Source organism: Callospermophilus lateralis, chromosome 14, assembly GCF_048772815.1.
Source record: "Callospermophilus lateralis isolate mCalLat2 chromosome 14, mCalLat2.hap1, whole genome shotgun sequence".
NCBI classification, from domain to species: domain Eukaryota; kingdom Metazoa; phylum Chordata; class Mammalia; order Rodentia; family Sciuridae; genus Callospermophilus; species Callospermophilus lateralis.
Window position 1 is genome coordinate 94853425 of NC_135318.1, and position 23889 is coordinate 94877313.

General features: G+C 54.7%; 1 protein-coding gene across 1 annotated transcript; it reads left to right on the forward strand.

Annotated features, from left to right (window-relative positions):
- On the forward strand, positions 1–23270 carry Mall (mal, T cell differentiation protein like). Its single transcript, XM_076832604.2, has 4 exons — positions 1–239; positions 18537–18704; positions 20305–20427; positions 22424–23270. The coding sequence occupies exons 1-4, from the start codon at positions 132–134 to the stop codon at positions 22484–22486; spliced, it is 462 nt and encodes a 153-aa protein (XP_076688719.1). The 5' UTR covers positions 1–131; the 3' UTR covers positions 22487–23270.
- Positions 23271–23889: the final 619 nt, after the last annotated feature.

Here is a 23889-nt window from a genome sequence, read left to right on the forward strand (position 1 = left end):
GCTCGGCGGGAACGGTTTTTTCCTCCCGGGCGACGTCGTCCGATGGGTGTGTCGGCAGGAGGTGATATTTGAAGGCTGCGGGCTGGAGCAGCGCCGCGGAGCGGAGCAGGGGCGCCAACAGCGGGGACAGCATGGCCGCGAGGGACCCGCCGCCCCCCACCAGCTACGCGCCGCCCGACGTGCCCCCGGGGGTCGCGCTGTTCCTCACCATCCCCTTCGCCTTCTTCCTGCCCGAGCTGGTGAGTGCCACCGCCACCTGCGGGAGGCGACGGGAGGTCGCCCGGGGACCGGACCCGGCGGGGACCTGGACCTGGCGGCGCCGCGGTGGTCGCGGTCTCCGCACCCGCCGAGCCTCAGGCGCCCCGCAGGCTGTGCCCCCTGGGCTTGGGCGGCCTGGCGGGGATCCCTCCCTCCGTAGGGCAACCCACACGGGAGGGACAAGGGTCACTTGGTGGCTGGACGCTTGCGGCCCCTCCTAGGCTAGCGGGGACCTCTGGACCTGTTGCCAGTGGGCTTTTCCCGTGTGATCCCTTTTCCCCACTCGGGTGCTTTTCTGAAGCTCAGAAAGCGGGCAGGGGTCTGGCCCAGGCTCCCCCGAGGGCCTCCAGGATCTTCCCGGCTGTCAATCCCGCCGTGAACTTTGATTTATGTGGCCCTGCACAGGCGGCTGGGGCAAATCCACCATAAAACAGTCTCCAGATGCCCTGGGTACACGGGGATCCGATGGTGACACAGCACTGGCTTCCCCAGAGCCCCCTGTCCCCAGGGTGGCTGCTGTCCCCTCTCACTGAGGGGCGCTGGAGCCTGGCCAACAATCCAGGGCCAAGGGGCGCTGGCTTTCTGGATCCTTCTGAAGCTCCCCCTGTGTAGGGGGGTATTTTCCTTCCTACTTAGAACATAGCCAAGATGGAAAGTGGACTCGCCCACAGAGATTGGACCTGACCCGTCCTTGCCCCCTCCCCATGCACCAGGAGGGTTGGGCGGACCGAGTGCACTTCAGGCAAACTGGTTAAAGGGCGGCCATCCACATCCTGAAGCCAGGCTGGGCAGGTCAGCATGGGGGGGACTCTAGCCGAAACCCCACCCAAGGGCAGGTTCCTGCCAAGTCCGCCACCCCCGGGCATGAACATGGGCATCTGGCCAGACTGATGACATCTTAGTGCTCATATGAATTCTGTGGCCAAGGCCTGGGTGTGTCCCTCACCTTGGGACACGGGCTGCCAGGATTGTGGTGGCTTCACCACTTTTTATTGAGCGCATGCCTTTTGACAATCAGTCACTGAAGACACTGGTGGCCGGGCCACTGCCTGCCAGCAGTCCGTCGGGCCCTTCTGCTGCAGAGGGACTCAGGGGCTTTCCTCTCTGCAGCCAGGCTGTCTGTCCTGGCCAGCTCAGGGCGGGGCCCAGGCCTGTCCCTGGGAGTTGGACCTCAGAGCGGAGGCTGGATTTTCAGACTAGGAGGAGGGACAGAGAAGCTCCAGCGGCCAGGAGGGAAGAGCCCAGGAGGCTGGACGGATGCAGCTTCTGAGTGCAGGAAAGTGCCCGGGGCTGACCACGTGCCCCGACAGCCGTTCCTGCAGTGGCACCTGAGGAATGAGGCTCCTGCGGAGGGTTCCACGTGCCCTCCGCCCAGCCTCCTCTGGGTCCTGACTCCCTGGTGCGGCTCTCATGGTCAGGAACTTGACATGGATAGCGTGTTGTCCACTGTTCTATTCAGAGTTTGTTCACGTCCCCTACCGATGTCCTCCTTCTGGTGCAGGGTCCAGGTCAGGGTCTCACGTGGCATTGAGCTGTGCTGTCTCCTGTGCCCTTTGACCTGGGTGGCTCCTAGCTCTGCCCTGAGTCTCTGGAAGGAGTGATGATGAGGCACATGGTGCGTGTGTTCACACGCAGACACAGATGCATGTTAAATGGGGTGTTCTCTACTATTGTTCTGCTCCTTACACGGGTGTGCCTTGGACTCCGGGGAAGGGATGAGGAGGGAGGGCAGACTCAGCCCAGCCCAAGTCCTCTCTGGCTTGGTGGCCTGGTGGTGTCGCCTGCTGCTGTGTGACAGCACCAGGCCTCGGGGTGTGGCCAGTTCGGTCTCGGGGCTTAAGGCGTCATGGACAGGTATATGTCTTTCTAAAGATGTGAGTCCAGAGCGTGGGGTGTAAAACTGGGGCTCGGGCCAGCAAAGGCGCACAGAGAAAGGGAAATCCAGTAACTGGGATCCCAGTGTCGTCCGAGGTGGGGACAGCCCAGGGAGGACATGGCGTGGGTGGTATCTGCAGGCAACCTTCCCTCCAGCCTGTCCACAGAGCAGCACTGTGAATCCAAGGGCAGCCTGTCCTGAGGGCCTGCCCAGGTGCACACGGAGCCCGGATGGTGCCCACCAGCACCGTCCCATGGGAGCTCAGATGAGGCTCCCACTGGCTTCCCTAGGGTCACATGTCATCCTGGCTGGGCAGGGGCAGCCTCTGGCCTTCTGTGGTTCTTAAGGATGACATTCTAGGATGACCCAGATTCCAAAGGGCCTCTGCAGTCCCCACCTCTGGTCCCCTGCCACCTGCTCCTACCGATCTCTGTCTAAGAAGGTTTGTTTTCAAGTCTTGGACATTAAAGCTCACATTTTAACACTTCTAATGCCTCATTATAGAGTCAGAGGAAGTTGCCGGGATGGGGCAGGGGCGATGGTTACGTCTCTCTTGATTAGAACCCAGGGTCAAAACCAGGGAGCTGGCCTTGGTAAGGCGGATTTCGACCTCTGTGTCTCATGGGCAGTGAGTCACAGAATCCAGATGAGGATCAAGGTCAAGGACAGTCCCCTCACCATAGCCCAACCCCAGCCATCCCACCTCCCTCACCCCGCCCTGAATGCACTCCAGGAAACCACCACTCTAACACTATGATTTTGTTATTTCAAAAAAGTTGTAGAAATAAACAGGATCACACAGTGTGTGGACTTTTGAGACCAGCTCCTTCGCTCAGCACTGTCCCCGATGTCCACCCAGGACATGGTGTGTCCTCTCCTGCTCTCCTTCCCCTCCCATGTTGGGGACTGGCTAAGTCTGTTTAACCCGCTACCCGCTGAGAAACAGCAAAGCTCTTCAGAAAGTTCATGTACAGACTTTTGTGTGGATATAATTTCCATCTCTCTGGGGAAAATGCCCAGAGCAAATGAGCAAATGCCTCTGGTAAGTCACCAAGGGTCTCCTGAGATGAACTGCCACTCAAGCACCAGGCTCCACCCCTGGGGGGGACACAAGAACAAGAAGCTAAAGGGGGAAAAGGTGGGCCGTGGGCCCTGTCTTTACAGAGTGCAGCAACTGACACTGCAGGGTGGACTAGTAAGGGACGGTTGTGGGTTTTGTTGGTGGTGATGCTAGGGACTGAACATACGGTGCTTTACCACTGAGCTACATCCCGAGTCTTTTAATTTTTTTTTAACTTTTAGACAGGATCTTGCAAAGTTGCTGAGGCTGGCCTCTAACTTGTGATCCTCCTGCCTCAGCCTCCCATGCCTCTGGGATTACAAGTGTGCGCCACTGTGACTGGCTCTGCTGGGTTTTTATTGAGAAACTGAGGAGCTTTTTTCCAGGGTGGCTGCAAAATAGCTTTTGCATTTTCCATTCCCACCAGCCAGGCATGCGCGTGTGTCCCGCTGACATTTGTGTCTTATCCCGCGTGCTGTGGAATTTGGGCTTCTCATTTGAAACTGGGAATTTGGCAGCAATCTCAGAGGGTGAGGAAGCTCTGATATGATGAATTTAAAGATAAGAGTGCACATCCCATCCCTTCCGGGCTTCCCTCTCTCTCCCCTGGGTGGGTGGGGGCGCCGGCTGCTGCCAGCACTGTGCTGCCCAGGCTGGTGACATCCAGCTGACCTCGCTCCTCAGAGCCAGCTGTGTGCCGTGGCTGGGCCACCAGGCAGTGGCCTGCGGGGTAGGTGCTGGCTCCAGAGCTCTTCAAAGGCTGGAAAGTAGAAGCTGAGAGCACCCCGGGGTGGCTCCCACCAGGGGTGCTTTATGGATAAGAGTCCAGCGAAGTCTCATCACTTTAACCCTGACTCTAGCTGACTTAATGAGACTTTGCGTAATTAAAAAGAAACAGTAAGGAGAGTCCAGAGACGCGGCCAGTTCAAAGGGGAGACGTGTGAACGCTGCTGATGTTAGATCTCTCCCTTTCCACTTCTCCACCCACCCGCAGACCATCAGAGGGAAATGCTCAGGTGCTCTTAGAAGTTCTTTCCAGACTCCTCCAGCTTGGGAAGTTCATCCTTATGTCTTACTCAAATCCCCAGTATGGGAAGTTCATCCTATTCTTTCCTAAGTCTCCAGTGTCACCTTAATTTCCACCTCCTGCTTCCTCCACTCTGTGTGTGTGAGCCTGTCTAGTGCTCCCCCTGGGAGCACCTCCAAGGCCAACTCTGCAAGGACTGAAAGTGACGAGGTGGGGCTGGAGGAAGCGTCAGGCCCCCCCAGGCCCCGTCCCCTCCCTAGGACATGTCCTTAGACGCTGAGTGTTCCGGAAGGGAAGTCCTCTCTCCGCTGCCCTCCGCCTGTCAGTCTACCTCCCGCTCCTGGGGCTGCTGGGGTTGCTCAGGGCACCGGCTGCATCCCACCTGCACCCCTCCACGGCCCTGCAGCACCCCCCCTCCGCCTGTCCTGTCCTGCAGGACGTGGGAGCCAGCGCTGTCCACGCCAGGGTACCCTTGAGCCCCACCAGATCGGTGCCCAAGGACGCCCCTGGAAGCAGGTGACAGGGAAGGGAGGACAGAGAGGAAGGGATGTTACCGGGGCCAAGAGGAGCGTGGGGCAGGAGGACACTGGACGAGGTGGGACAGGGGCTGTGGGAGCCTCCCCAAAGCCCCCTGGGCCACCCTGGCTCCCTGCACCAGGCCCAGCCCTACTGGGAGACCCCCAGTGCATCTGGGGTCAGTAAAGTGGAGTCACTCCTGAGGGGGTCCAGGCCTGGCTCCGCTTCTTCGATGCCGTGAGACCCTGGACAGGTCAGTTAAGGCTCTGGAGCCTCACTTTCAATGATGGGAGGAGTGACATTAAGAGAAGCAGTGGTCTCCTAAGTCAGCGGCACAGTTTTATAGGAAGGGTCAGCCTCACCAGTAAGGGCCCCAGAACAGTGGTCCCCGTGACTGAATTGTCATTGGTCACAGGACCTCTATTAGGAAGAGTGGGTCTCTGGTAAGTCACCAAGGGTCTCCTGAGATGAACTGCCACTCACGCACCAGGGCCCATCCCTGGGGGACACAAGAACAAGAAGCTAAGGGGGGAAAGGTGGGCCGTGGACCCTGTCATTACAGAGTGGAGCGACTGACACCCTGAGAGTCCCCAAGACAGGGCAGGGCTGAAGGAAGGGGACAGCTATGTGGCCCAGAGGCTCCAGGGCCAGAGCAGTGATCAGCACACACCTGAGAGGGGAAGGGGCTTGGATTGAGGGGAACATTGGCTTGTTCAGACCAGGACCAGAGTGAACAAGCCTGAGTGTGGGTGTCAGGAAAGAGGCGCTGTCCCCTTGACCCCCAATGTCACACTCCTGTATTTACTGAGCACCTTCTCTCTGCCGAGCACTGGGCATCTGGCAACCCAGACTGGCCCTGCCTTGTGGAGTTCAGTGCCTGATGGGAGAGACAGTGAGGAGCCAGGCAGACTGACCAGTGGTGCTGGGACCATGGTGCGGCAGGAACCCCCTCCGAAAGGTGCTTCGCGCAGAAGGGATTCAATATGGGGAATTGTTGGGAGCCATTGAGAGGCTCAAAGAGCAGAAAGGGTAATGAGCACATGAAGTGGCCACTGTCCACCCCCAGTTAGGGCAACAAAAGGGACATCTTGGCTGGTGCTTAAACCACCACCTTCCCTGGCTGCGTTCGGATCGCTGGGGAGGGGGCCATGAGGCAGTGGCCAGCCCAGAGAGGGGACACAGGGATCTGCTGCTGGAGAGATAGCGACGCTCTGGGAAGGGCAGTGGGAAGGCCCTCTCTGCTCCCAGCCAGGCTCCCTCCAGCCTCCCCCTAGGCCCTGACGAGGCCCCAACTGTGCTGGGAGCTGCTCACAGGGGCTTGAGTCCTGCACCCACCCCAGCCCCTCTGCCCAGGGCTGCACTTCCGGGCCTGTGCTTGCCCTGACTGTCCACCCCATCCCGAGCAGTCCACCCTCTCTGCTCAGCAGACAGACAACCAGCCGCACTGCAGGAAGGCCAGCCCACCTGGACCACGGCACCAGACAGCAGGCTTGTAGGAAGTAACAGAGGGGCTGCATTCTGACCCGCTGGGCTCCAGGGGCTCCCGGATGAGGAGTGTCCACTCTCTGGACGGGCGCTGCTTCTTTCCAGCATTCCCAGGGGCTTTTCCTGCAGAATGTCCCCCAGGGACGGGCAGATCTGTGGGAGCCAGGAGATATCCGGGTCTGGGGCTGCAGTGTCTTCTGGACCTACCTCAGGGCCACCTCGGCCCACCGCGGCTGGTTCTCTGAGCGTCGCTTTCTCCTCCACCTGGTCACAGACCCTGGGCCTCCCGTCCAGGTGCTCTCTGCCCTGGTGGTGCGGGGGCCTCGGGGGTGTATTTATTTGCGTGTGGCCCTCTCTGACAGTGCATTTCTGGGCCAAGGTGGCATCCCAGGATGATGAAGGGCACGGGGAGGGATGGGGAAGAGGGAGGTAGGAAAGTCTCCCGGGGAAGCCCATCTGCCCTCTTGAGGGAACAGGCCTCCGACTGGGAGATGATGGAGCAGGACGTGGTGGGCATGTCCCCCTCGGTCCAGGCTCCTAGCAGAATTTCAGACCATGGCTGGGCCACGGTGGGGTCAGAAGGTATCAGAAGGTTCCACTGCACAGAGCTGGCTCAGGAAGGTGAGGCTGCTGACAGCTGGCGGGGGTGTCCACACCTGCCGTCCACCTCCTTTCTCAGGCGCATGGGCTTGGTCCTGTTCTATGCCAGGCTCTCTGCCAGATGCTGGGGACCCCAAGACCTCGGGGTGCGGTCCTGCTTCTAGGAGCTCAGGGGTCCAAGCGGGACGGAGCAAAGACACCACAAAAGTGGAGAGACACCCTAAGGAGGGTCATGGGGGAGTGTGGGGCTTGGCAGTCAGGAGTGGCTTCTGGATGAGGTGACGTTGGCCTAAGGAAGAGCAGAAACATGGTCCGGGTCACCCTGTCTGTGGGATCCTGGAGGAAGAAGGGCTCCTCTGGGACCCCGGGGACAGGTGAAGGAGCGTCCAGTTAATCAGTGTGAGGGGGTCCTGGGGAGGTGGGGAGTCCTGTCCATGAGGCCTTGGGGGTGGGGTGTGGGGTGTGTCTTTATTTCTAACTTTTCTAAAATCTACAAGAACAGAAGTTTTTTTTAATTCCCCCAAAGCGTTTTCTTTTTCTTTTTTTTTTTTTTTAAGAGTCAAAAATGAAAAGCCCTTTAGACTCTGGTTAGTTCAGAATGTTTTTATTATTCTATTTTATGTCACACTATAAATCTGTGCTATTTGGTCAGTGAACCTGGGCCCCGGCGGCTGAATGGAGGGTGCGGCCAAGGCAGGAAGCCGCAGGAGGAGGGAGGAAGCCGGTGACTCAGGGAAGGTCCTCGAGCTTCCTGGGCACAGGGCCAGCCAGCCTGGGAGCACTCCTGGGTCTCAGTGATTCGTCCTTCCAAGATCCATGGCCCCAGAGCTCGGGCCAGGGCTATTGTTCCTGGAGCCACCGGGATAGGACTTAGCCCTCGCGGGAGCCTCAGCCAACGGGGCTGGCAATTTCCTGCCAACCTGGAAGCCAAAGGAACTTCTCTCCTGTGACTCAGGACAGAGTGACTCAGTGTTTGGAAGTGTCTCGGCCCAAATCATGGAGCATGGAACTTCCATAAAAGGCTGCTTGTCTTGGGGTCCTGGCCTGGGGCCTTTGGGGCAGTCCCAGGACAGTTTCCTCCCCCGTGCCAAGGAGGGATGGAACCTGCATCATGGGCTGTGAACAGCGCTGGGTCTTTGTGTGCCCACAGGGGGCCTGCGGTGATCGGGGCCTGCCCAGGAGCACCTGGCCCCCTTGGGTGGGACTGCTCTGCCTGGCTGGGTGCGTGGCCTTCAGCTTGCCACTTGGAACCGGAGCCTGCACTGAATTCCAGTCCCCAGGAGGGGTTTCGAAAGCAGCAGCCACTGTAGTGGCCTGCCTGGGTGGGCCCTTACCCAGGGGGTCATCTAGGCCGGGCAGGGCGGATGGAGCCAGGGCCCCACACTGATTGCGATCCACAGAAAGAAATACCCCTTTATCGCAACCTGGTAACGTGTGTGCGTGTGTGTGAGTGTATGCGTGTGTGTGCGCATGTGCGTGTGTATGAGTGAGTGTGCGTGTGTGTGCGTTGTTCACAAAAGACTCAGGAAACGGCACTTCCCTTCCCATGGACAACATGCTCCTGTATTTTCCACTCTGGTCGGTTTCATCTCTTGTTGGTGACACACTAATAGACAAGTCGCGACCCTCAGATGAGTCTTGCTCACTGGTTGGCAGCCCCAGGGTGGGGGCCACTGGCAGAGGTCCAGGGAGCCCAGAGCTGCCCCAGCTTTCCCTGGGCAGGTGGCTGGGCTGGAAGGTGGGGCTCTGGTCCGAGTTTGGCCTGGGAGTCTTGGTCACCAGAGAAGTGACCTCAGAGGGGGCCAGGGGCATGGATGACGTGGGCAACCTCCCATTCGGGGTGGTCTTCAGCGTCCTCTGGCTGGGCCGTTGCTGGCTGAGTCTGGCTTTAACCCAGGAGAATGGACTGAGGTCCCGGGAAGTCTGGAGCTCCGTGGGCAGATTCTTCACTGGCCCGTCCTCCCCAGTCCATGGCTCCAGGCTTCACCCACACACAGCAATGGCCAGGGCAAGAAAGGTGACCACGGGCCCGGTGTCCCCGTAGGCACAGGTAACCTTACCTGGGAGTCCCCCACGGATTTCCCTTTGCATCTTGTTGGCCAGGACTAAGTCACACAATATCCCCAGCCAGAGGCTGCGCTGAGCCTTGCTGGAAAGAGACCTCTATGCCCGCTCCCTGCCCACGCTTGCCACCAATAAGCCCAGGTGGGGACTTAACAAGTGGCTGGCTGCCCCGTCCCCTGTCACAGGAACACTGGCCACCAACTCACCCTGCAGGTGGACCCCACGTGGTGGAGGTCTCATCACTGGAGACAGGAGCTTGGGACGTTGACAGTAAGGGGGACTTGTCACCCCTGCAGCCTATTTTCAAAGCCACACACTTGCTGACTGTATTTGTTACCCTCAGGTTAAGACTGGGCCTCTGCAGCCATTCACGGACCTGCAGAGCTGTGAGAAGCGAGTTCCCCACAAGCCACGTGCACACTGAGGGCTGGCTGTGAGCTCCTGGCTGAGATCCGCCCCCCAGTGTCCTCCCTGGTCTCAGTGCCCACTCTGCAAACGCACGTCCTCTTCTCCGTCCTATTACTACTCCGTTGTTCTTGGTTTTGTGCATTGGAGGGGTTTTGCTGTTTAAGATGCACCCAGTGTAGTGCCAAAGAGCCTCTCGTGTCCCTAAGGCAAGAAGGCTGGCATGTCAGAAATGCACGTGGTAAGACTCGCTCAGTCCACGTTAAGCACTGTGGTCACGTGCTCAGTGCTATGACCCAACAGGGCATATTACATAAAGTGCCTCTAACCAGAAACAAGGTTATAGAATAATTAGGTGGCAGGAAATGGGACCAGAGGCTCCCAGGTGCCTGGAGCAAGTGTTCAGTCTCTGCAAACCCAGTGTCCACAGGGACTTTAAAGAACACAACTACTGCCAACAAGAGCCAGCAGTTTTACCGTCCAGTAAGACAGGAAGATGTAAAAAGTAGACTAAACAATGTATGTGCTTCGTGATTTATAGCTTTATTTAATGTCTGTCTCAGGACTGCGCCTGGGGAGGACGTGGCACAGTGAAAACTCTCGTTGCTGTTGACATTATTTCTACAGTCAATTTAAAGTCTAGTTAAAGAATAATTCTGGCCACTAAAGTGCCCAGAGTCAGGGGGGCATTTTGATTGGACAGCACAAACTCCCCAGAATCCACTCCAGCCCCGTGGCTACTGCAGGGGCACATCTGTTGGAAGGAGTTGTCACTCTCCAGTGACATGGAACAGTCCACAATGGGCTTGTCTTGGTTTTCCCTTTTAAAAGGTGTGCATCAAAGTATATCTATTTGCACACCTGTGTTCATAGCAGCACTGTTCACACTAGCCAGTAGTGCGCAGAAGAGTGGATAAGCACAGGTTCTGCAGATGCCTCTGGGCTCACCACAGGGCCACGCCCTGAAAACCCCACTGTAAGTTGAAACAGTGGAGTTAAAAACATACTGGAGCCACGCGGGGTGGCGCAGTGACTGGGGAGGCTGAGGTAGGAGGATAGCAAGTTTGAGGTCAGCCTCAGCAATTTAGCCAGGCCCTAAGCAACTCAGTGAGACCCTGAATCAAAATAAAAAGTAAAAAGGGCTGGGAATGTAGCTCAGTGGTTAAACACCTCTGGTACAGGAAGGAAGGAAGGGAGGGAGGGAGGGAGGGAGGGAGGAAGGAAGGAAGGAAGGAAGGAAGGAAGGAAGGAAGGAAGGAAGGAAACACACTGGATACACCTAACCGCCCCTCATCCCGACTGAGCCACCCAGCACACTGAAGAGTATCAGTTTTTTCCTCTGATCTGGGGCTGACTGGGAGCTACAGTTCAGGCCACTGCCTGTCATCAAGGGAGAATATCACACCACACAGCACTAGCCCAGGAAAAGTTCCAAATGCAAACTTGGAAGTGCGAATTCTACAGAATTTGCTCACAAATATGAAAATCTGTAAATTGCACCATTGTGAGTTGGGGAACATCTGGAAAACACACACACACACACACACACACACACATACACACAAAGGAATATTATTCAGCCTTACAAAGGAAGTTCTGACACGTGCTCCAACCTGGACATTCTTGAAGACATCATGCTGGGTGAAATCCAGCAGTCACAGAAGGGCAGACTCTGCATGATTCCATCTCTGCGGGGTGCCTGGAGCAGCCAAAGTCGCAGAGGCAGAAAGTAGAGTGCTGGTGTGAGTGCCCAGGGGAGGGGAGGGAGTTTGTATCCAGGGGAACAGAGTTTCTGTTTTGCAAAATGGAGGCGCCTTTGAACTGAGCGTTTACAAAATGGCTAAGATGGGGAATTTCATTATGGGGACACGATTTTTAAAAGAAGGGCAGGTGTACAATAGACGCAGCACCTTATCTGCCTGCACCTGAGTGCTTGACATCCTTCATCTTGACACTCCACAAAGCCACAGAGAACCTTGCGGAAGCTGGGGTTCCCTCGGTGGGTAATGCTGACCACTCCCTTGGGGAGCCCTTTCCTCCCGGGAGGTAGGGGTCTCAGGGGCCTGCTGACTTCAAGGGCCTCACCTGTCTTTTTTTGCAGGGAGGGGGGTTACTAGGGATTGAGCCCAGGGGCTCTTGACCATTGAGCCACATCCTCAGCCCTTTTTGTATTTTATTTAGAGTCAGGGTCTCACTGAGCTGCTTAGCGCCTTGCCGTTGCTGAGGCTGGCTTTGAACTCGCGATCCTCCCGATTACAGGCGTGCGCCACCGGCCCGGCTCCTCACTGTCTGGAGTTGACTTTTCCCTCCAGCCTGAGGTTTCTGAGGCTCAGCCGGGAGCTGGGGTCGGCTGCTACCAGCGAAGGGAAGGAGAGGGGAGTGGCCGTGAGCGAGACCCGCCCTGCACAGACACCTCCGCCCGCGATGCAGAAAAACCTGCCGGGTCCCCACCTGCTCCGCTTGGGGCTCAGGCTTCTGCCCCACCCTGAAGCCACGCCCCCCGCCACAGCTGGAGTCCCCGCCGGCCAGGTCTGAGACTGCGGCGTCCTTCCCACCTCCTGGCCCTCCCCTGGGGCCATCCCTCAGCTAGCATCCTCTGGACCCTCTCAGGGTATGAAGTGCCCGCCCCCCCCCCCACGGCAGCCTGGCCAGCGCAGACCCCTCGCTACCCAGGTGGCTGTGGCTACTCTGCCTGGTGGGCAGATCCCTTTTCCCTCAGGTGCGTCTTCCCTTGTGTCTTCCAGTTCAAAGTCTTTAGTGAGCTTCCATGGTCCAGCCCGGTTTCCTCCTTCTGGGTCTCAGTCCAGAAATATTCTGTACGTCCCAGACACATGTGCATGGACACAAATGCATGTGCGCATGCACACACGCACGCTCTTTTCTTCTGCATGAATCCTAGTGCACTGGGCATGCTGGCCTCTGCCTTTGAGAACTCCTGGGCTTGTTCAGGTTGGGAATTCAGAGAGCCTGCCTACGCTTTTTGAAGGCTATGGGTGTTCTGCCGTGTAGACATCACTGAGCTAACCCGTCCCATCGACTGGCTGTGGAGGTCATCATTTCCTTGCTCTCCTGCAGGCCTCCAAGATGGCAAGGACCACGGTGTGTCTGTTCACATGCATCACTTGCAGGGCAGATTCCAAAAGACCAAGTTACTGAAGGGACCTGTAGGTGCCGACTTAATGTTTTGATCAGTATTACTGGGGAGGGGGAGAGCGAGCATTCGCAGTGGACAGCACCCTTACCTGACCTAGTAGTGGCAGGACTTCAATTGCATGGATGTCGGGAGTCTATGAGTTCTCAAATTTGGAGGCAAAATTCATGTCTGTGTGCAGGTGTGTTTTCTGGGTGGCTAACGTGTTCCTCAGCTCCTTGGGAGGGTCTGTGCCCCCTTAATACTGACTCATCCGTCCTGCGATTCGTCCCCCAGCCTTCCTTCCAGAAGTGAACTTTTCACCCTCTAAGGAGACCGGCTTGGACATTCCCTTCTCTGGATCTTTCTCACAGGACATCCCTCCTGTCCTCTGTGCCATTTCAGATGATTCTGGCTGCCACAGCCAACAGTCATTACCCGACACTCAGATGAGAATTGTCACAGAGAGCCAGGTGGGACGGGAGCCCACAGATCCCTTTGGCCTTTTGATGGTCACAGAGGCACAGATCTGTCAAGTAACCTGTGCAGCAGGCAGAGCTGGAATTCCAAGAAAGAAGGGAGGGCGTGGGTGGGCGAGCGTCAGAGTGGGCGGAGGTGCCAGCAGAGGAACAGACTTGGGGCTTTGGGATGGGCTGCACCTTCTTGGGGAGTGGTCAAGGGTGCAGCCTCTCTTACCAGTTCCCACAGTCTTCTGGGGCTTCTTGAGGTCCCCAGAGAATTCTGGGGAGTAGCAGGACTCACCATGCTGCCCTGAATACTTTCTCAGGTGTCCACGGGATTCTCTTGTTTTGTTTTTCCATGCTGGGGATGGAACCCAGGGTCTAGCACATGCTAGCCAGGACTCCACCACCAGCCTCACAGCCAGGCCCGAAATATTTTAGAAACACCTTGCCTCTGTGCCATGCTTTTGTTTGATTTCTTTATTAAGCAGCTTTTAAAACAGTAACCGTCCTCCAAAAGTGACCAAAGAAAGTATGTTAAGTATCATTTGAACGTCATGGATTTCAGCCTAGGTGATCACTCCAGTCCATTGTAGCTGCTGTCCCTATTTGAAGGTCAAATTGTCCCCTCCTTGGCCAGCAGGAGCCTGCTGAGTCCTTCTGATCTGAACCCAGGAGCCTGTGGGGTCTTACTGTGTGATATGTAGCCAGGCTCAGCCCCCACCCAGACCTGCAACCAGCCCCTTCTCCCGGCTGGATGTCATTACCCCACATCTTGTATTCTTTAACCAGATTTCTAAACACGAGGGAGCTGTTCTCCATGAATAAGCGATCAGATCTGTGACTGCGCTCGCTCGTACCCCAATGATCCTTTCAGACCTCAGGTTAGACTTTCAGCAAATGAACTCACAAGTGAGCTTTATAAGAAAAAGCCCCAGCCAAGGCTGAACTTGAAACACAAGTGTTGTAGACGGCTGTCTAACTGTGATGAAATAGTCCTCCACTTCGAGGGCCAGCCCCAACCACCGAAAAAAATCTCCTGCTCTTGGGAAATACACAATGAAGACTTAGATGGAAGGGCCATCGAAGTTTCCAGGAAGATTTGGAAAGTTAAATATGAGTTTCTTTAAAAAAAAAAAAAGGTATAAACAAATATTCCAAGTTCTCAACCTATAAAGATTCAACCTACAGAACTTGAAGCAGAAATGAACCAACAGATTCCACTGGGTTTAATTCACCTGCAGTTGCTCCCTGGCCCTGGTCCAGGCCACAGTTTAGAAGGTAGAGGGGCGTGGAAATGAAAAGCAATAGCATTTCTCTGATTCCACTGATTACACAACAGCAGAGCCACTTCAAAAGATTCCCACACATTTTGAGTGGGTTTCCAAATGTTTGAGGGGCTTGGCTTGTGTAAGAGTAAAAGGTGGGACCTGGGATCCCCGAAACACAGCAGGGACCCAGAGTGGGGAGGCCAGAGTGGGCCCTCTGGTGCTGAGGGTGGGAGATTCCCACCAAGGCCTTTAATTCTCCCAGTAGGCCAACCTGGGCACATCCTAGGAACATCTAGGCCCTGTCATTGAGGTGTGGGATCTGGCTTGGGGACACAAGTGTCCTCCCCCATATCCAGCTTCTGCACACACCCTTCCCTCTCCTCCTCACAAACTGGTGAGGATTAGGCTGGCCAAGGCAGCCTCTGATGGCTGGAGAGGGCCAGGGACCCCTTCTCAGGCCCTGACAGGGACAGAGGGACTGAGCCATCCAGGCCGACTCCCAAGCCTGGCACAGGTGAGTTGGTGGTCAGCGGTGGAAGGGGTCTGTGGTCTCTCTAAGGGAATTAGAGTTGGCAGTGGCCCGAGTGGGCAGGCATTTCATCACCTGTGAAGTGCCTGGGGACTCAGAGGTGGTCTTGAAGTTACTACAGACTCATGCCAAGGGGGGCACGTCAGCACCCCTCACCCCACGACTCTCCAGTCCCTGTGCTGGGCACCAGGTAGACATCTGTGAATGATACCAACCCTTCTCTGCTGATCCCATGTGAGTCTAAAATTCTACAACTCCTGGTGCAGCCACTGGTCCTACAAGTCCTAGGTGGCATTCCCTCTAATTGCCACCATGGATGGGTGTTGGCCATGGGAGCCACATTCTTGCACCACAGTTGGCAGGTGGCCTAAAGCTGACTCCTGGCACCTCCCTGCAGTACCAGCATGAGCAGCACCTGTCACAGGGAGCAACGTGGGAGAGCCCCGTTCAGGGAAGCTAATGAACAGAGCTCTCATTCCTCACGATCCCCCGCTAAGGACAAGTCAGCCCACCCAGCCGCAGGCAGTCCCAGGCCCTGCTCCCCTTTTCCAAAATTCATCTGGAGATTGACTATTAGGGCCTGGGGGAACTTGCCCATAGAACGGGCATTTTAAGAGATGGCCAGGATTCTGGAGCTGTTTCCCAGCCCTATTAGAGCTGCACGCGTACTCCTTGCATAGAGATCCCTGCCTGTGTCCACTTCTTATTCTATACTGACTTCTTACTTCCCCTTCCTGTTCTCTCCTTAAAGCCTATAAATTCTCTATAATTGCAAAAGTGTCTTTCCTGCTAAGACAACCGCAGGGGGAGGACAGGGTAACATATCTGGAGCTATCCATTGGCTAGTTGTAAGTTAAGAACTGCTAGTCCAGAAAGCCAGGGGTGTTATGAAAAGCAGAGCCTGAAGGTTTGTGTCTTTCCATTGAACTAGACAAAATGAGTGAAATTGTTTTGCCCAGAATTTCTCTAAGAGTATTATTCAGAACTGAGTGACTGCCACAGGCATGAACCGCCAATCAGAATTCACCAAATACAGGGGCAGACAAGTGTTGAGTAATGAAAATCAGTGGAAGCCACAGACTGCAGAATCCAGCTACCAAGGCCAAGGTGATTAAATGTTTGCATATTGAATGTAAAATTAATATCAAGCAGGAGTAGTACAAAGATATTCCTATCTCAACACACTGTATCACTAGTGCATGAACTGCAGGACACCAGCCAGAGAGAAGACCCCCAAAGTGGCCAGATGTCAACGACAGATACCTACAAACAGCAACAGTTCACCTGAGCAGACCTCTTGACCACAACAATGGAAGCCAGAAAACAATAGAATTATATGGGAAAGTGTAGAACATGGTGGACATAGGAGAGGAGATAATTTTCAGGGGAAAATTAAGGCTATTTTACAACTAATCAAACTGAGGATTAACAAGTTACCTTCACTAAAGAGACCACTAACATGTACTTGAGGAAGAAAGAAAATGATCCTAGGAGAAAAGGTTGAGATGCAAGAATATCTCCATGACCCAAAGTAGGGGGGAATTTCTGAAACTTGTGGCAGAGCATGATCTATAAAGGAAAAGATTGACATTGAAATGAAGGGATTAGTTCACCAAAAGTCACCATAAAATATATGAGATACTGCTAGTGAACTTTATCTGAAACATGTATAATAATCAATAATACCTACGCTACTGCGAAGAGTTCCTGTAAGGTAAAAAAAAATTATGACCAATAGAATCAATTAAAAGTTTTCAGAAGAGGAAATATAAATGGCCAACAAATACATAAACATACACTCTACCTCACTGATAATCATTAACATTAAAACCTAAAGAGACACATTAAAAGCTCCAAGAAATCTGACAAACTGCAACAACAAAAACAATCTTTGAACTAATAAACAAGCTTAGCAAGTTGCAGGAAATAATGTCATTGTGCTAAAAATCAATTGTATTTCTCTCTAGTAGAATAATTTTAAAAAGTAAAAGTACTTTCAAGAGCCCCCCCCATAAAATATTTAGGCATAAATAATAACAAAATATGTAGCAACTATATGCTAAAAGCTGCAAAACATTATAAAAGAAGTCAAAGAACATATTCATAATTGGAGAGACATACCATGTTCATGGATTGGAAGATGAGACATAGTAATGATGTCAGTTCTCTGCAAACTCATCTAGGGATTTAACATTAAAAATCTCATCAGAGACATATTATAGATACTAAAAAGCTGATTCTAAAATTTATGTGAACTCGGGAACAGAACTAGGGAAGGAGATGAGCTGTCTCTTGAGAAATTCTCCTGAGAATCACATGCACTCACAACTCTTCAGATTATTGCAGCTTTATGGAAAGTTTTAAAATCTGGTCATGTGATTCCTCCAAACCACGTATTCGAGAGTCACCTTTGAGTCCCTTCCCTTCCTTTCTGTCATCATCACATATTTCCAGTGATCTCACAGTCGACAGGTTCTTATTCTTTTTCAAAAACATTTTATTGCTTTATTAAAGATGAGTGCTGTGTGCCCACGATGAGCTGCAATAAATAGCCATCTTCTCCAGGAGCCTCTGTTCCTTCATGCTAAATCCTGTTATTCTCTCTCCCAGATGAGTCATGTGCTAAGTGGGTTCTGAAGGAATTTGGGAGTGGCATGAGTTCAGACTTTGTACCTGTTGGATTTGAGGAGTTTGAGGGGCAGGTCCAGGCTTGGGGTAGGGCAAGCAAGGTACAGGGTGCAAACTTTAATGGACATTCTCAAGAGCAGGCAAGTGCAGAGTCAGCCCTGCAGAGGGACTTCCACATAGAGACATCTGATGGGCAGGGGCCTGCATGGGGCTGAAGGCCACAGGGAGAAGTGGGCAGAGGTGAGATGATGAGATCACCAGTCAGTGTGGTGTTTAAAAGTACAGATTTCACAGGACCAAGATCAGGACATCAGAGGAGGCTGCAGTGACATCCTAAGCAGGGGAAGGGAAAGGGCTGAGAAAGCAGGAGACAAAGGGCAACGGAACCTCGTGTCTGGTTGACCTTCTCCCCCAAGCCTCTAGCTGGACACTGAGTTCCTGCCCTGGCTACCAACACAGGGGCCATCCTAGCCTAAAAGCAAACAAAAGCTGAGCCCAGAGAGGACAGGGAGAGGTAAAGGCACCAAATCTACCAAAGTCACATCGAATCCCGGGGCAGAGCCCGGAGGTCATCAAACTGGAACCGCATCACCCAACTGGGGGCGGGCCCCAGGGCATCAGCTGCTATGACCTAGGGCTTCAAATCATGTGTCCCCAGGGTCAGGCAGGCATTCAGTGGGGGGCAGGAGCTGTGGAAGGAGAGGGCTACGCCACCATGTAGGTGAGCAACAGGGCGAGTCCAGAAGAGGGCATGGGGTTGGTGGGGAGGGGGATGCGGTCCACTAGGGACTTCAGGACTTTTTAAAGAGAAAATTACAACACATTCTAGCCTGATAAATGGGTATACTGTGGCCAAAACCATGAATTTCTCAAGAAATATCCAAAATCTAGATTTTTTTTCCATGTGAAAAATCTTGTTTGAATGTTGGCGACTTATTCAGAATATTTAAAAACTGAACATGCCAACACCACTTGAGCTCAAAAGGTACTGCCGGACTTGGTGGGAAGTCCCTCCTTTTGCAACCTCTGGGTCAGCCTCTTGAATTTTCTAACAGGATCCAACTTGACCATGGCTCAGAAAGGCCACCTTTCCTCCCTGTTCCCTCCTGGGTCCTTCCAGCTTCAATGGAGCTTTTGACCAGAGACAGGAGAAAAGAGATGCCCTCTGGAGGCACATGTCACCCCACACGGTGCGACGTCCCTCACATCACGCTTTTCTCTTGCAGGCATTTGGGTGCTGGGTCTGGATCCTGGTAGCGGCCACCCACGTAGCCAACCCGCTGCTTCAAGGATGGGTGATGTACGTCTCCCTGACCTCCTTTCTTATCACCCTGATGTTCCTGCTGTCTTACTTGTTTGGATTTTACAAAAAATTTGAGTCCTGGAGAGTGCTGGTAAGGATCAGGGTTGACGCCCTGGACTGGTGTCCTGGGAGTTGTGGGCACAACGGGCCCTTCTGGCTTGGGAGGGAGAACCAGAGAGCTGGGATCCGAGGCCCTGCCTGGGCTGGTCCCTTATTGAGCTAAGGCTGGTGCTTTTAGTGAATGAATTATGAAGCCAGCGCTCTGCAAGAGTAGACCTCTCCTGTCTTCCCTCCGCCGCCTTCCCTGCTAGCAGCAATGTCTGCATCTCCTGGAATTAAGAGTATCTGGGAGCTGGGTGCAGCTGTGCAGCCTGCGTCAGGCTACTCAGAGGATGGCTTGAGTCCAGGGCTTCAGGCCAGCTTGGGCAGCAGTGAGAGGCCCTGCCTCTTCATAAACAAATCCACAAAACAGAAGCAATATTCTGATGTGTTTTTCCTCAATTTGACTCATGGTAAAATAAATCATGGCAGCAGTGTTGAATAAAGTGCTGGTAGGGAAAAAATAGCTTGTCACACTCACTGATCAGCTCATCCTCTCGCGTGCCACATGGATTTGTGCAAAATGGACATGCATTTGAATCACACTGAGCAAGCAGCATCGGGGTGGATGCCTGCATCTGAGATAGCATGGTTGATTTTTCATGTTGCCACATTATCTTGTTAACCATTTGGAAGTGCTCTGTGTTGAGCAGCTGAAAACATAGACAAAAGAACAGAGAATTACACTGGGACCCTCACAGCCCAGATTCCAGACTTACCAAGATTCCACCACGCTGGCTTTGTTCAGACTTTTTATTTTTTCCCTGCAGAATTTTAAAGCTATTTCAGCCTAACTGTCATGCTATTCCACACATGTCCGGATCCCCCAAAACATACGCAGACTTTCTCACGAGCTTTCACACACCAAGTTAACAACAACTGGTGTATTAAGACCAAGGTCACCTTCAGATCTCCCAGTTATTTCTGGAATGTCTTTTTGCATTTGGCTTGTTTGAGCTGGATCCTCCCAAGGGGCCTTGTGTGCCTTGGTTGTTAAGTTTCTTGGGTGTTTTCGATCTAGACTGACTAAATCTGGCCCTGCCCGTGACCTCTAGGAGAGAGGAGGTCCACTGTCCTCCACAGGGGACCCTATTTTGGATCTGTGTGTGTGCTTCTCCTGGTGTGATCTGACTTTCTGCTCTCTTCACTGAGTTGACTGTAGGCTGGAAGTTGGCATGACGGCTTTGATAGGTGGGCAGTGATCCCTCTGTGCCCAGCACAGGGCCAGTGGTTCAAAACCGGGAGTTAACCAGCCTCTATTCAGACCTGGCCTTAACCTGGAGCTTCCATCTCCTCAAAATGAGACCAACACGGAGTGCAGGCGAGCCTCCCTGGTGGTTGGCAATGTTGACGAGAAACACTCCCGGTGCTGAGCAGGCCCTGGGCAAGCGCCCGCGGGCCTGGGACCTGCACTGCTGTCACTGCTCCACCATTATTTGCTACATAAATATCTTATTAGAAACTCTGCAGAGAAGCAGCAGGAGTTGGGGGGGGGGGACCTCACCCCTTTCCTCACTCTTCCCTGCTGTGTCACAAGAGAGGAAGGTGCCTGCCCAAATGACATTGCCGTGGCCTCTGCTCTGCGTTCCCAGGACAGCCTGTACCACGGGACCACGGGCATCCTGTACATGAGCGCTGCTGTCCTGCAGGCGCACGCCACCATCGTTTCTGAGCTCCCGGACCTGAAAAACTACTTCATCAACGCTACCGCCTCGGTGAGTGGGCCGGGCCAGCCGGGCAGGGGCAGGACAGCCACAGCGGGAGGGCTTTTTTTTTTTTTTTTTTTTTGGTACTGGGATTGAACTCAGGGTGAGGAACCACTGAGTCACGTCTCCAGCCCTTTTAATTTTTTATTTTGAGACTTGGTCTCGCTGAGTTGCTTAGGGCCCACAGGTTGCTGGGGCTGGCTTTGAACTTGCGGTCCTCCTGCCTCAGGCTCCTGAGCCGCTGGGTTGAGAGGCATGTGCCACCGCACCCAACTGGAGAGCATTTTTGTGAGAGGTTTCAATCTGCCCCACGTGTGTCAGACAACCCTGAGCTCTCCAGCTGCAGGAGGTGTGTGTGTGTGTGTGTGTGTGTGTGTGTGAGAGAGAGAGAGAGAGAGAGAGAGAGAACATGCATGCCCAGGTTCCAGGCCTTCTTTGGCTTCTGTCCATCCTGGTCAGCCTCGCTCGCTGCCTGTCACATCCGCCACAGTATGCAGAATTTATTTTCCCAAAGTGCAGATTGAATAGTCTCTCCCCCCTGAACACCCCTCCATGCCCTCCATTGCTCTGAAATGAAGCCAGAGTCCTCGGCACAGCTATGTTGTCCCCGTGTCCGTTTGTTTTAGTAACCAAAGTCCATGGGGTGGCATTGTTGGCTGACTGAAGCCCAGGCAAGGTGGTCCTGCCAAACTTGGGCTGAGCAGGACCCTGGGCATCTGGCCTCCCTGGTCCCAGGCACCTCAACTCCCCTTTCTCTGTGGAATGGTGCCCCCGTGTGGCCGGAGCACACAATGACATCCCTTGTCTCTGAGGGAACTTCCAAGGTGGAGCCAGTGCTGCTGGACCCTGTCCAGGGGTGAAAGGCTGAGGAGAACTGGGTCCGCCTGGCAGCTCCCCTGGAACACAGGGCTATGCCAGGAGGAAGGGCACATTTGGGGTGCTGACCCCAGTGCCTGTGTGTCCTGCCTGCTTTCCGCTTCTTGCTGCTACAGTGTAAGCTCTGGGCGGCAGAAGCCCTCTGGCGTCCTGTTCACTGTGACAGCCAGAGTGGCGCCCGACCTAGAGCAGGTGCTCCAGAGACCGCTGAATGCGTGAGTGAGGACAGCCGGGCATGAGGGACGAGGCCAGCACCCGGCGGTCTTGGCGATGGCCTCTGCCTGAGAGGGGAGCAGAGCTGCTGTGGGTCCAAGCACAGTCTGAAGCTGTCGCGCTTCCCTGTTGTGGCGGATTATCTGGGAGCAGAGTAACAGGAGTCAAGTTGAGGCGTGGGGAATCCTGGCAAGGGATGACATGGCTGAGACAGGAGCCGATGCCAAGAGCCAGCCAGGCAGGGAGACCTGCAGACTCTGCCCTGGCTTTGGCCATGGTGGTGGCCAGGGAGTTGGAGGGTCGCAGGTTCGTGGCACAGGTCACCGCACCAGGTGAGACTCGGGGGCCGGCTGAGCTTGTGGGGCTTGTGAGGAAATGCCAGCTGTGCGGACCCTCATGCCCGGCTGTCCTCACTCATGCATTCAGCAGTGTCTGAAGCACCTGCTCTAGGTTGGGACGACTATGGCTGTCACGGTGAATAGGACGCCAGGCGGCTCCTGCCTCCCAGAGCCGTTAAGAGCTGGGGCACCGAGACATTCAGAGCAGTTGTGGGCCAGCAAGTGTGAATGCGGAGGCCACCAGGGCCCACAGGTGCAGGGCTGCAGGGGGTGAGGAGACAGTGCCCAGGGCCACAGTTGAGCAGGAGGAGAGCCAGCTGGATGGCCAGGTGGCGAGGACCCTCCTGAGGGTGGAGATGGAGACGGCACACCCAGAGCAGGACACCAGGAGAGTGTGGCCCTAGGGAGGCCCAGGGACGGAGAGTCTCCAGGATCCAGCTAGCTGGCCGGGGTGGCTGCTTCCGGGTGGGGGGTCACTGAGGAGGGTCTGGGCTTGGGGTCTCCGGGGCCGCAGGGCCCGTGGGGCTGGAGGGGACGCTGGCACCAGCCCTCTAACGCCTGGTCCTGGCCCTCTCCAGTTCTTCGCCTTCATCACCACGCTGCTGTACATCCTCCACGCCTTCAGCATCTATTACCACTAGGGCGCCGGCCCCCAGCGCAGGATTCAGCTTCTCCATCTGGACGAGGCACAAGTTCCCCGGAAGCCAATGTGGAATCGTCACGCCGTGTCCCCTGCGGGATGAGGAGGCCCACTTTGGCATGTGTCTGCACGCCGTCCCTCTCTGAGGAACGTGAGAAAGCTGTTTTCTTTTTCCTGGGAAAGTAACTGCCTTTGGAATGATCTGACCTTGAACCCAGCCCTTCTGGACAATGAACACAGACGCCCTCACCCTTGAGAGGCCCCCTCTGGGGGAGGGGGGGGGGCTGGGGCCTGCAGCACCCCCAGATACGCAACCTGGAAGGCCCTCGCATTCCTGGGCCATGTTCCAAGGAAAGCTGGCCGTGTGCCCACGGAAAGGTCAAACCAAGGTGCTTCAGAGCAAATGCTTTTCTAAAGGGAGCTGTGCTCCCGTGTTTCTCCCCCGGAGGGCTGCCCTCCTCCCCGATCCAGGCAGGATGTCCACACAGCCCAGTAATGCCCACTGTCGCTTTGAAACAAATAAATTATTCTGTGAACGGGTCTTGTCCTGACGGGTCTGGGGCTTGACATCGTGCCTCAGTCCTTCCACTCCTGGGTGGGCGTGGTCTTTAGGAGCCACAGAGGAGAAAACCCCATCTCTGCCTCCTGGTCACTTTGTCATTGCCCTGATGTCTGGAAAAGCCACCGCAGATCTCTCACTTTGTTGGCAGGCAGCTGTCTGATATGGTCACTGCTCACTAGGTGCCGAGTGGCCATGTGCAAATAAAGACCTTTTGTTCAGTTAATATGGATGAAGTTGGTTGTGTTCCTCCTGCGGGCAGCTGGCCCCAGTTTCTTAGGTCCACTGGAAATTTTCACCAAAATCACTCCTTAGGGGGTTTAAGTCTTGCCCTCCAAGTCATCCCCTCACTCAACGGGTGGGAGGCAGGGAGAAGGTTTCTCCTTCTCCCAAGCTGAGCTGCTTGATTGGCACCCAGTCTGATGACCCTCCCCTTGTTCCCCGCCCCCCGCCCCACCTCTCTGTCCCTCTGCCAGTCATTTCTGATGCTGCCTATGCCTCCATCCAGGCCTGATTCATGACACAGCACCTGCCCATCACTTCCTAGCAGCTCAGGGATGAGAGGGTGTGTGCGCATGATGTTTCCATGGAGATGCTGGACCACTCCATGCTGAAATTCAGCTACCAGGAACTTTCACTGACTGAGCGGACCCTGGCTGCACTGTGTGGGGCTCATCTCTGTGCACAGGTGCAGGATGGGATTGTAAATTCCTCTGTCTCCCATGGGGGCATGTGTGTGATCAGAGTCACACACTAAATACCTGGGGCAAGTCCAGGGCCCCACCTAGATGCCTTTCATTCTAACTCACCTGCCAGGGGCGTCCAGGAAGCGCACTGGTTTCTGC

Bases quoted from the DNA above. Each gene is read 5' to 3' on its own strand.
- Mall (XM_076832604.2), top strand. From the start codon at position 132: ATGGCCGCGAGGGACCCGCCGCCCCCCACCAGCTACGCGCCGCCCGAC. The intron at 18,705-20,304 runs GTAAGGATCAGG...CTGCGTTCCCAG, and splicing joins TTGAGTCCTGGAGAGTGCTG to GACAGCCTGTACCACGGGAC. The intron at 20,428-22,423 runs GTGAGTGGGCCG...GGCCCTCTCCAG, and splicing joins TCATCAACGCTACCGCCTCG to TTCTTCGCCTTCATCACCAC.